This window comes from Neofelis nebulosa, chromosome 1, assembly GCF_028018385.1.
Source record: "Neofelis nebulosa isolate mNeoNeb1 chromosome 1, mNeoNeb1.pri, whole genome shotgun sequence".
Taxonomy (NCBI): domain Eukaryota; kingdom Metazoa; phylum Chordata; class Mammalia; order Carnivora; family Felidae; genus Neofelis; species Neofelis nebulosa.
Window position 1 is genome coordinate 69,471,029 of NC_080782.1, and position 12,737 is coordinate 69,483,765.

At 37.9% G+C, this 12,737-nt stretch overlaps 1 protein-coding gene across 6 annotated transcripts in view; it reads left to right on the forward strand.

The window, feature by feature from the left end:
• The window catches only part of TMEM232 (transmembrane protein 232), a 219,725-nt gene that overhangs the window by 48,958 nt on the left and 158,030 nt on the right, over window positions 1-12,737 (forward strand). For all 6 annotated transcript variants that reach the window (XM_058725234.1, XM_058725216.1, XM_058725207.1 and 3 more), the window contains one exon: window positions 6,760-6,914. In XM_058725234.1, the coding sequence (XP_058581217.1) occupies window positions 6,760-6,914 (155 nt within the window). The remainder of the gene's footprint in view (window positions 1-6,759; window positions 6,915-12,737) is intronic.

Here is a 12,737-nt window from a genome sequence, read left to right on the forward strand (position 1 = left end):
GACATTAGTGATTAACATTAGAGAAAACTATCCCAATCATATAATTGCTTGGTCTGTAATAAACTATGTATTATGCGAACAGAACTACAGTGAACCATATAATTTATTCATATATGTTATAGGCTGATGTACGTCAAAAGACAAACTTCAATCTCTGGGGCTCATAATATATTTCCTTTTCTCACATATACTCCAAAAGAAAGCAGTGAACACTTTAAAACCTTGATTCTTTTGTTATTTTATTTTTTGTTGTATAGACTTATTATTGCATAGTTTACAAGTAGAAAATTTGTTTTTCTAATAATTTCTTAAAAAGGAAAAAATATGTTTAACATAAGAGAAGTTGAAACCACTAAAATTTTTTGAGAAAGATTATTTTTTCAAATAGTTATGAGTTGCTTTACAATTTTCCCATGCTTCCCTTGGGCCCTTTCTAAATTTTTGTTTGTTTGTATTTGTTTTTGTTTCTTAAGAGAGTAAAGTTTGTTTGTTTATTTATTTAGAGTGTGTATGTGTGTGTGTGTCCGTGTGCAGGTACATGCTCACACAGGAGGGGCAGAGACAGAGGGAGAAAGAGACTTCCGAGCAGGCTTCCCACTGTCAGTGCAGAGGCTGATGTGGGACTTGATCTCAGGAACTCTGAAATCATGACCTGAGCTGAAATCAAATGTCAGACACTAAACTGACTGAGTCACCCAGGTGCTCTTACCTTCGGCCCTTTCTAAATGTGTGTGTGTGTGTGTGTGTGTGTGTGTGTGTGTGTGTTTAAAGTTTATGTATTTACTTTAAGAGAGAGAGAGAGCAAGCTGGGAAGGGGGAGAGAGAGAGAGAGAGAGAGAGAGAGAGAGAGAGAGAGAGAGAGAGAATCCCAAGCAGGCTCCACACTGCCAGCATGGGCCATATATGGGGCTTGAACTCATGAACTGAGACATCATGACCTGGGCCAAAATCCAGAGTAGGACGCTCATCCAGCTGAGCCACCCATGTGCCTCCCTTGGGCCCTTTCTAAAATCAAGTAAAATATAAGTATTAAAGGAAACATATTTAACCACATCTATGTCATCATTCTAGCTTTAGTGTTGCTCCATCATTGACATAGAGTGACATATGCTAAGTAATTTGAACCTTTTGGTTATAATTACTAATGAACACCAATTACTTCATGAACAAAAGGGATCTTGTTTTTAAGTTTAAAAATGTTTTAACAATAAATATATAATCTAAGATATGGAACAACTGTAAGAACACTGATCATGAAGAGTTAAGACCTGCTAGCAACTGACTGATTCAGACGAGGTCCGTTGGGCTCTCTAAACCCCCAAATGCTTATCTTTAAACAAGACATCATCACCATCAACACCATCACCACCACCACCATCATCGTATTCACTCTAATCTATGGAGTTGTGAAGATGTGCCTTGTAAATTAGTGAGTGCCATGAAAATGTAAACAATGATCACTGAACATTGTATTTAGGAACTCACTTTAATTTAGGCAGTTAAATATAATAATTTTCATCTAAGGGCATGATTATGCTGATTAAATAATTGTTTTACAATGTGGTTAGTTATGCTTAATGGAGTGATTTGAGTGTTTTTGCTCAAAAAAAATAAGATACTGTGAAATCTTGACAATATGAGTGTTCTGGTTATGAAGAGGCAACCTTCAATGTTGATTCTGCTTCTCTTTAAGAACCTATCTGTTCTTGCCACTCTTGGTGCACACATGCCACAAGGAAATGGAAGCTTACCACTGGTACAGCTTTGACTGAGCTGGAAGGAGCAAGGTGTTAACACATGAAAAGAATGTTAACTGCTGAGAGTGGGACAAGTCACTAAGTCTTTGTTCCTTTTTTCAACAGAGAACAAAGAGCTTTGTTTCAGTCTTTTCTATGTTCTATCTCAGCTCTATAACTGTGATTCTGTGAGGGCATTAGAACAGCTTTTAGCCTGTCAGATTTAGTCCCTCCTTTTGCCCCCTCCCAGTGCCACACCATATAAAGAATAGGAAAGGTAGTGTAGCCACAGTGCTACTACAACTTCTGGTTCAGCTAACTGATTCAGTGCTTGATTGCACGTTTGAACATTGCTCCCCAGTTTCAGCCCAGTGTCTTCAGTATAGCTTTGTCTAAGCCAGCCCCTCCAGTTCAGTTGAGTACTTAGCCATTCAATACCCATCTCTCTCACCTACTGCGAGAAGACCTGGGAAATGGAGAGGAAAAGGGAATATAAACAATACATCTGTATTCTACCCTCTCCCTTCTTTGTTATTGGCACACCATAATAGACAGCCCTCATCTTCCAATAATGCTGAAAGGTCCATGCCAGCATATTTTGGTCACTGCAACATATTTTGTTTTTAATATGTTTATGAGCATCGGAGTAAAAGCATATTTAGTTTTCCAAGTACTACTATAACACTGCTGAAAAATAAAGAATTCTGTAGGATATACACATTATATACACTATATAAGAGTATAGAAGTGTATTATATACACTATATAACAATAGGAAATTTCCCCTCCCTGCTTCTAGAGCCCATTTCTCCTTTTAATGTCCTTTTAAGCTGATTCAGACACAAGGTTCCCACTGACTTTGACAAATGGTGCACTTTAACTAGCTCTGTGGCATGCAGAGCCAGAACACAGGATTGAGTTCTTTGTCTTTTGCTCACTAGCAGAGCCGAATTTGCTGAGTACAATTGTCACATGATAATAACAACATAGTTTTTTGGAGATGGTAGATTAAGACGCAACCGAAATGCAGTAGACCCTTTACTAAATAGTTGTAGCTATCCTAAAGTACAAATCGTTTTCTAAAAACTAGGAAGCACACAGCATTTACATTCACATGTAGTTAGCAATCTCATCCTTTAATGTACTAGCAAGCCAAAGGCACTATCAAATTTGGGACATTTTGTGCTATAGTGTAACTGTACATGGTTACTAGGAAATGGGTTAGATTGAGACACAGGTTCTTTAAAATTGGGAGCATTATCTTATGATTCATGTCCTATTATTGAAGTAGGACATTTGTGTTGAGAGGTCCTTTAATGGCAGTGTCAACCATCCACCAAATGACTGAAAGCAAGGATGAAACTCCAAAAGCTATCTCTAACCAGCCACAATACAGCCTATCCTTCAAAGCTCATTTCTGTTATAAAAGAGAGCCTGGTCAGACATTCAGAGCTTGTGTACTCAAATTTGCATAAAGTTCAAGCTGATGTGGTTATCTGAAATTTCAGCCAACAGTAGATCAACAGCACTTTTGTGAGTGAGCTTCTCAAAATAGGTATTGTACAGCTGCAACCGATAGCTTATTGGAGGACGTAATCAAGAGGATATGGCCACAGGTAGACCCACGAGCTGGCCCTGGGCAATCTGAGGCTCCTCACCCCCTTCCCTGTCCTTGGAATCTATGTTCTGCTCACTGTTCCCACAGCTGGAACCATTTTTAAGTATGCAGCCTTGAGAGAGCGGCCCATGTCTTCCTTTAATCTCAGCTGGATCTCTGGGTACAGGGTCCAGTTTGCAAACCAACATGGTCCAGCTGCCCAGCTTTAGACTATGGAAGAGACAAAAGAACTATAGGAAGGAGTCATAAAGCCAAGAAAACAAAGGAAAGAAGGAAAAGAGGAAGGAGGGAGGTAGGGAAGGGGGTAAAAAGAAAAAGTTCTCTGGGAGTCATTTAATGCGCTGCTCAGTGTTTCTCATACAATCTGTGTTAAAAAAAAGGGCCCTCTCAACTTAAAAAAAAATTCCAAACTATCACAGACTGATAATTTTGTAAACTACATTAATAATGAATTACTGAAAATGAAACAGAAAAGATATAAAAAGAGGAACATTAATTTTTTTATTAGACTGAAAATATTTAAAATTAACTGTCAGATTGTTATGTGTTTCTAAATATGTATTCTTTATTTCTGTACTGTAGTTAACCATTTGCAGATGGCACTTATCTGCCAGCCACACCTTGAATAGGACTGATTTAGTGTAAAGGCAGAGAACTCTACACTACCTCATACCTTCAAGAGCATTTCTCCCTCTTGTCCTACCGCACTGATAATGTACATGGTAATTGTATTAAATCACTTCATCATCATCACTATATCAATTCATTCAAGTTTGGAAAATATATTTCTTCTTTTGAAAAAAGAGCAAGGATGAAACTTTAGCAAGATTTCCATGCAAATGCTTGAACTATATAAAATGGATGAGGATAAGTGATAAGCCTCACTAATCTGGAAAATTCGTGGGTGTGGCAAGTTTAGTTGCTCTTGATGATGTGGATGCCCTTATGCCAAAGACCACCAGGGACACCTGCAATTAAGCTCAGTGTGTTCCTTATTTGTTGCAGAGAACACATACTCAAGGAATTAGGGGATATGGCAGTAGGAAGGTGTTACATTGAACCTATTATAGAATTTGGACTTTGGGTGATTTGGCGGGGCGGAAGGTCTAAAGAAGCAGATTTGATGCTGTCAGAAAGTAGGGGCAAATCTGTGATTGGGTATTTTGTAAGTGGTACAGTGAGTTTTGTCTGTGCTTAGAAAAAAATTACCAAGTCTTTTTCTTTTTTAAATTTATTTAGCGTGGTCTCAGAATAATATTGTCTGAGGTTGATATTCTGTGAGTTTATATCTAGCAATAGAACAAAATGACCAGGCTGTGAGCGTCAGACTAGCTTGTAAGAATATTGTTGTCAAATCAGCTCTGGACATCAGAGGCTGCTTTTTCTTTCTCAGGGATGAGTGAAAATGGTATCATAGAAAATTGAAAATAAAGCGTAAATCTTGCTCATTGTCTAATCTTGACATTTGGGAATTGTCTCTGGTGATAAGTGCATAAGTTTGTTACCAATAATTTTTGACTTAACTGAATAGTCTATGGAAGTATGCGGTGTACATGATTTTAAAAAAACACAAAGTATTGACCGTTAATTAGTCAAGCCATTCACAAGTTTCACATAGCTACTTACATATTTATTCAGAATAAGTTTGCAATAGGAGGGCTGTCAGGCATCCGGGCTGAGACAGAGCAGTTTGAGAAAAGAATTTCATTTATAAGATTTTCCATTTTGGGGTAGGCTCTCCTGCAAGGCAGAAAACTGAGTTACTTGGATAAACTCTGTGCATTTACTGAAGTCAGTACATCTCAGTCTTATGTCTTATATTACTTTAAAATAAAGCTTTTCATGGAGTATTCTAATATTCTAAACATTGGCTTGTTTTCATTTGCTTTTCTGAATTGTTGTTCCCCACAGTCAGTAGCCTTATGTAGAAGCATGATCTTACTCATGACTTTTACCTCCAGCATCCGAGTTCTCAACATAAAAGTAGATCAATACATATCTATGGGACTTAACTAAACAGTTTACCAGAAACTCAAAATATCTTCATTTAAAATTTGTGTATGAACTTCTGGCCTTTCAACTTAAGAGTACTTAACATGAAAGTTACCTTTCAATTGTAGATTTATTACTGTTTGTATAATAAATGAGAGTTATAAAGCATTTTGGAGGCTTTTTAAGTGTTTCTTTGGGGCATACATTAAAGAATGAAATATCACGTGATATTGTGTACACATCACAAGATGCGTATTTGAAACAGTATTGTTGGCGAAAATTCAATGAGAGTGCTATTTTATCACGTCTAACAATAAAATCAGGTTTCTTTGTACCAGTTACTCTAGTAGACCAATTAATCTATGAAACTGTTAGGAAGCACGTTAAGAAAAAACTAACAGGTAAGAGTCCGTTTTTTCCCCCTGAATTTGTACGCTTTTAAAATAGTTACTAAGCAGACATTGACCATGTCTAACTAGGCACATGTTTGGCCCTTAGTGGAAATCCACATTTTAAAACCTGATTTGTTGTTTGAACATTGTTCAGACTTTCTCCTGTCCTCTTCTCCTTGGGTGTCAGGGAGAACTAAATTATATAGGGTCTAAGAAGCACAGTTTTGTCTAATTATTGTCCCTTAGAGATTATAGGATTTCTGTCATAGTGTAAAACTGATGTCACTGAACACAAGGGACCCATGTGAAAATCAATTAAGACATTAGGTTCAGGTTAACAATTGAAGGGAAACAAAATTCATTGCCCCCAAATATGCTTCTTTAGCATAAGGATAATTTTAGGCTGGTTATTTTTAAGAAATTGCAGGCACAGGAGAAGCTGTGAAAACTGAGTGAAAGTTACTCTTTTTGTAAGAGATATTTACATTTTAAGAGAAATCTCCATTTGTAAGGTGTCTCCCTCTCTGCACCAGGAAGACAAGGATGACTCTAGATATATAGAAACTCTTATCAGAGGAGAGGCAGTGACAAATCTGCATATCAACCTTACCCTTGTTTACTGTACTTTTCCTGTTAACCTTCCATAGCTGCCCCTCCCCCCTTTATGTCTTTAGCTAGAGATGTTATATGAAGTGGTGACTTGGGCCATTTTGAAGAGTATTCCTGGGTGTCTCCCGTGTGTACAGGATGTATACACATTCTTAAATTTACGTTTGGTTTTCTCATGTGAATCTTTTTATTAACAGCGGTGGGGAGGTCTCATCCAGGAACCTGGAAGGGTAGAGGGAAAATTATTTTTCCTTCTCCATACTGTATGTACTTATAAAACTGTACTTTAGTAAATTGCTCTGTATTGTGTAACATGAAGTTTAAGAAAGTAATGCGTTTTCATTTGTATATTTTCATGTTTATTCAAGTCAGATAACTCTTTTCCAGATATATTTTTATATTTTAATTCTAGGAACATTTGCAAGTTAATCAGGGAGGACACGAAGTTAACCACCTGCTCTGGCACTGTGTGGCTGCCTGGTCATGTGTTCAGAAGAATAGTCTTCAGTTGAATAAGGTGCTTGAACATCTCATCTTTCATAAAATGCAGCTTCAAAAGAAATGCTGGTAAGAGGGATTCTATAAATCCAAAGTAATTCATGGAGAAACCTTTGTGTTTAAATGTTAAATAGCCTTTGTACTTAAATGTTAATCACACCTTAGTTGACTATGAAAAAAATTTATGATCTCTATTCCAAAATGCTAGGGCAATTTATATATTTTGTATTAGTTCATTTCATCAATAAATTGTTCCTATCTTTCATTTTTTCTGCTAATCTGCATGCATGCATTCCATAATTTATCTTTATCAAATGAAATTTGTTATTGATAAAGAGTGCGTCCCCACATTTAAAACATGCTTTATTTTTTGAGTTGTTAAACAACAGCAGTGAGGCACAGTTTATTATTCTTGGAGGAAATATACTGAAATTCTGTTTCTTTATGCCTTACTTGTAAAGTATAACAAAAATAAATCTTGACTGATAAGTGTTAGTTTCCTCCTGTACATATATTAATTTGAGAAGGAAAAAAGAAGTCGTAAATTACTACCAAAGAGGACATGGGTTCAATGGAAGAAAGAAGAATTTTATTTTATTTTATTTTTTTTTTTTGAAGTGTTCAAACCCCTGTTTATTTATTTATTTTTTTTTTTAGTTTTCTAATATTTTATTTGTATTTTTTTTTAATATATGAAATTTACTGTCAAATTGGTTTCCATACAACACCCAGTGCTCATCCCAAAAGGTGCCCTCCTCAATACCCATCACCCACCCTGCCCTCCCTCCCACCCCCCATCACCCTCAGTTTGTTCTCAGTTTTTAACAGTCTCTTATGTTTTGGCTCTCTCCCACTCTAACCTCTTTTTTTTTTTTTCCTTCCCCTCCCCCATGGGTTCCTGTTAAGTTTCTCAGGATCCACATAAGAGTGAACACATATGGTATCTGTCTTTCTCTGTATGGCTTATTTCACTTAGCATCACACTCTCCAGTTCCATCCACGTTGCTACAAAAGGCCATATTTCATTTTTTCTCATTGCCACATAGTATTCCATTGTGTATATAAACCACAATTTCTTTATCCATTCATCAATTGATGGACATTTAGGCTCTTTCCATAATTTGGCTATTGTTGAGAGTGCTGCTATAAACATTGGGGTACAAGTGCCCCTATGCATCAGTACTCCTGTATCCCTTGGATAAATTCCTAGCAGTGCTATTGCTGGGTCATAGGGTAGGTCTATTTTTAATTTTCTGAGGAACCTCCACACTGCTTTCCAGAGCGGCTGCACCAATTTGCATTCCCACCAACAGTGCAAGAGGGTTCCCGTTTCTCCACATCCTCTCCAGCATCTATAGTCTCCTGATTTCTTCATTTTGGCCACTCTGACTGGCGTGAGGTGGTATCTGAGTGTGGTTTTAATTTGTATTTCCCTGATAAGGAGCGACGTTGAGCATCTTTTCATGTGCCTGTTGGCCATCCGGATGTCTTCTTTAGACAAGTGTCTATTCATGTTTTCTGCCCATTTCTTCACTGGGTTATTTGTTTTTCGGGTGTGGAGTTTGATGAGCTCTTTATAGATTTTGGATACTAGCCCCTTGTCCGATGTGTCATTTGCAAATATCTTTTCCCATTCCGTTGGTTGCCTTTTAGTTTTGTTGGTTGTTTCCTTTGCTGTGCAGAAGCTTTTTATCTTCATAAGGTCCCAGTAATTCACTTTTGCTTTTAATTCCCTTGCCTTTGGGGATGTGCCGAGTAAGAGATTGCTACGGCTGAGGTCAGAGAGGTCTTTTCCTGCTTTCTCCTCTAAGGTTTTGATGGTTTCCTGTCTCACATTCAGGTCCTTTATCCATTTTGAGTTTATTTTTGTGAATGGTGTGAGAAAGTGGTCTAGTTTCAACCTTCTGCATGTTGCTGTCCAGTTCTCCCAGCACCATTTGTTAAAGAGACTGTCTTTTTTCCATTGGATGTTCTTTCTTGCTTTGTCAAAGATTAGTTGGCCATACCTTTGTGGGTCTAGTTCTGGGGTTTCTATTCTATTCCATTGGTCTATGTGTCTGTTTTTATGCCAATACCATGCTGTCTTGATGATGACAGCTTTGTAGTAGAGGCTAAAGTCTGGGATTGTGATGCCTCCCGCTTTGGTCTTCTTCTTCAAAATTACTTTGGCTATTCGGGGCCTTTTGTGGTTCCATATGAATTTTAGGATTGCTTGTTCTAGTTTCGAGAAGAATGCTGGTGCAATTTTGATTGGGATTGCATTGAATGTGTAGATAGCTTTGGGTAGTATTGACATTTTGACAATATTTATTCTTCCAATCCATGAGCAGGGAATGTCTTTCCATTTCTTTATATCTTCTTCAATTACCTGCATAAGCTTTCTATAGTTTTCAGCATACAGATCTTTTACATCTTTGGTTAGATTTATTCCTAGGTATTTTATGCTTCTTGGTGCAATTGTGAATGGGATCAGTTTCTTTATTTGTCTTTCTGTTGCTTCATTGTTAGTGTATAAGAATGCAACTGATTTCTGTACATTGATTTTGTATCCTGCAACTTTGCTGAATTCATGTATCAGTTCTAGCAGACTTTTAGTGGAGTCTATCGGATTTTCCATGTATAATATCATGTCATCTGCAAAAAGCGAAAGCTTGACTTCATCTTTGCCAATTTGGATGCCTTTGATTTCCTTTTGTTGTCTGATTGCTGATGCTAGAACTTCCAGCACTATATTAAACAACAGCGGTGAGAGTGGGCATCCCTGTCGTGTTCCTGATCTCAGGGAAAAAGCTCTCAGTTTTTCCCCATTGAGGATGATGTTAGCTGTGGGCTTTTCATAAATGGCTTTTATGATCTTTAAGTATGTTCCTTCTATCCCGACTTTCTCAAGGGTTTTTATTAAGAAAGGGTGCTGGATTTTGTCAAAGGCCTTTTCTGCATCGATTGACAGGATCATATGGTTCTTCTCTTTTTTTTTGTTAATGTGATGTATCACGTTGATCGATTTGCGAATGTTGAACCAGCCCTGCATCCCAGGAATGAATCCCACTTGATCATGGTGAATAATTCTTTTTATATGCTGTTGAATTCGATTTGCTAGTATCTTATTGAGAATTTTTGCATCCATATTCATCAGAGATATTGGCCTGTAGTTCTCTTTTTTTACTGGGTCTCTGTCCGGTTTAGGAATCAAAGTAATACTGGCTTCATAGAATGAGTCTGGAAGTTTTCCTTCCCTTTCTATTTCTTGGAATAGCTTGAGAAGGATAGGTATTATCTCTGCTTTAAACGTCTGGTAGAACTCCCCTGGGAAGCCATCTGGTCCTGGACTCTTATTTGTTGGGAGATTTTTGATAACCGATTCAATTTCTTCGCTGGTTATGGGTCTGTTCAAGCTTTCTCTTTCCTCCTGATTGAGTTTTGGAAGAGTGTGGGTGTTTAGGAATTTGTCCATTTCTTCCAGGTTGTCCAATTTGTTGGCATATAATTTTTCATAGTATTCCCTGATAATTGTTTGTATCTCTGAGGGATTAGTTGTAATAATTCCATTTTCATTCATGATTTTATCTATTTGGGTCATCTCCCTTTTCTTTTTGAGAAGCCTGGCTAGAGGTTTGTCAATTTTGTTTATTTTTTCAAAAAACCAACTCTTGGTTTCATTGATCTGCTCTACAGTTTTTTTAGATTCTATATTGTTTATTTCTGCTCTGATCTTTATTATTTCTCTTCTTCTGCTGGGTTTAGGCTGCCTTTGCTGTTCTGCTTCTAGTTCCTTTAGGTGTGCTGTTAGATTTTGTATTTGGGATTTTTCTTGTTTCTGGAGATAGGCCTGGATTGCAATGTATTTTCCTCTCCGGACTGCCTTTGCTGCGTCCCAAAGCGTTTGGATTGTTGTATTTTCATTTTCGTTTGTTTCCATATATTTTTTAATTTCTTCTCTAATTGCCTGGTTGACCCACTCATTCGTTAGTAGGGTGTTCTTTAACCTCCATGCTTTTGGAGGTTTTCCAGACTTTTTCCTGTGGTTGATTTCAAGCTTCATAGCATTGTGGTCTGAAAGTATGCATGGTATAATTTCAATTCTTGTAAACTTATGAAGGGCTGTTTTGTGACCCAGTATATGATCTATCTTGGAGAATGTTCCATGTGCACTCGAGAAGAAAGTATATTCTGTTGCTTTGGGATGCAGAGTTCTAAATATATCTGTCAAGTCCATCTGATCCAATGTATCATTCAGGGCCCTTGTTTCTTTATTGACCGTGTGTCTAGATGATCTATCCATTTCTGTAAGTGTGGTGTTAAAGTCCCCTGCAATGACCACATTCTTATCAATAAGGTTGCTTTTGTTTAGGAGTAATTGTTTTATATATCTGGGGGCTCCGGTATTTGGCGCATAGACATTTATAATTGTTAGCTCTTCCTGATGGATAGACCCTGTAATTATTATATAATGCCCTTCTTCATCTCTTGTTACAGCCTTTAATTTAAAGTCTAGTTTGTCTGATATAAGTATGGCTACTCCAGCTTTCTTTTGGCTTCCAGTAGCATGATAAATAGTTCTCCATCCCCTCACTCTCAATCTAAAGGTGTCCTCAGATCTAAAATGAGTCTCTTGTAGACAGCAAATAGATGGGTCTTGTTTTTTTATCCATTCTGATACCCTATGTCTTTTGGTTGGCGCATTTACTCCATTTACATTCAGTGTTATTATAGAAAGATACGGGTTTAGAGTCATTGTGATGTCTGTATGTTTTATGCTTGTAGTGATGTCTCTGGTACTTTGTCTCTCAGGATCCCCCTTAGGATCTCTTGTAGGGCTGGTTTAGTGGTGACAAACTCCTTCAGTTTTTGTTTGTTTGGGAAGACCTTTATCTCTCCTTCTATTCTAAATGACAGACTTGCTGGATAAAGGATTCTCGGCTGCATATTTTTTCTGTTTAGCACACTGAAGATATCGTGCCAAGCCTTTCTGGCCTGCCAAGTTTCAAAGGAGAGATCAGTCACGAGTCTTATAGGTCTCCCTTTATATGTGAGGGCACGTTTACCCCTTGCTGCTTTCAGAATTTTCTCTTTATCCTTGTATTTTGCCAGTTTCACTATGATATGTCGTGCAGAAGATCGATTCAAGTTACGTCTGAAGGGAGTTCTCTGTGCCTCTTGGATTTCAATGCCTTTTTCCTTCCCCAGTTCAGGGAAGTTCTCAGCTATAATTTCTTCAAGTACCCCTTCAGCACCTTTCCCTCTCTCTTCCTCCTCTGGGATACCAATTATGCGTATATTATTTCTTTTTAGTGTATCACTTAGTTCTCTAATTTTCCCCTCATACTCCTGGATTTTTTTATCTCTCTTTCTTTCAGCTTCCTCTTTCTCCATAACTTTATCTTCTAGTTCACCTATTCTCTCCTCTGCCTCTTCAATCCGAGCCGTCGTGGTTTCCATTTTGTTTTGCATTTCGTTTAAAGCGTTTTTCAGCTCCTCGTGACTGTGCCTTAGTCCCTTGATCTCTGTGGCAAGAGATTCTCTGCTGTCCTGTATACTGTTTTCAAGCCCAGCGATTAATTTTATGACTATTATTCTAAATTCACTTTCTGTTATATTATTTAAATCCTTTTTGATCAGTTCATTAGCTGTTGTTATTTCCTGGAGATTCTTCTGAGGGGAATTCTTCCGTTTGGTCATTTTGGATAGTCCCTGGAGTGGTGAGGACCCGCAGGGCACTTCCCCCGTGCTGTGGTGTATAACTGGAGTTGGTGGGCGGGGCCACAGTCCGACCTGATGTCTGCCCCCAGCCTACCGCTGGGGCCACAGTCAGACTGGTGTGTGCCTTCTCTTCCCCTCTCCTAGGGGCGGGATTCACTGTGGGGTGGCGTGGCCCTTCTGGGCTACTTGCAC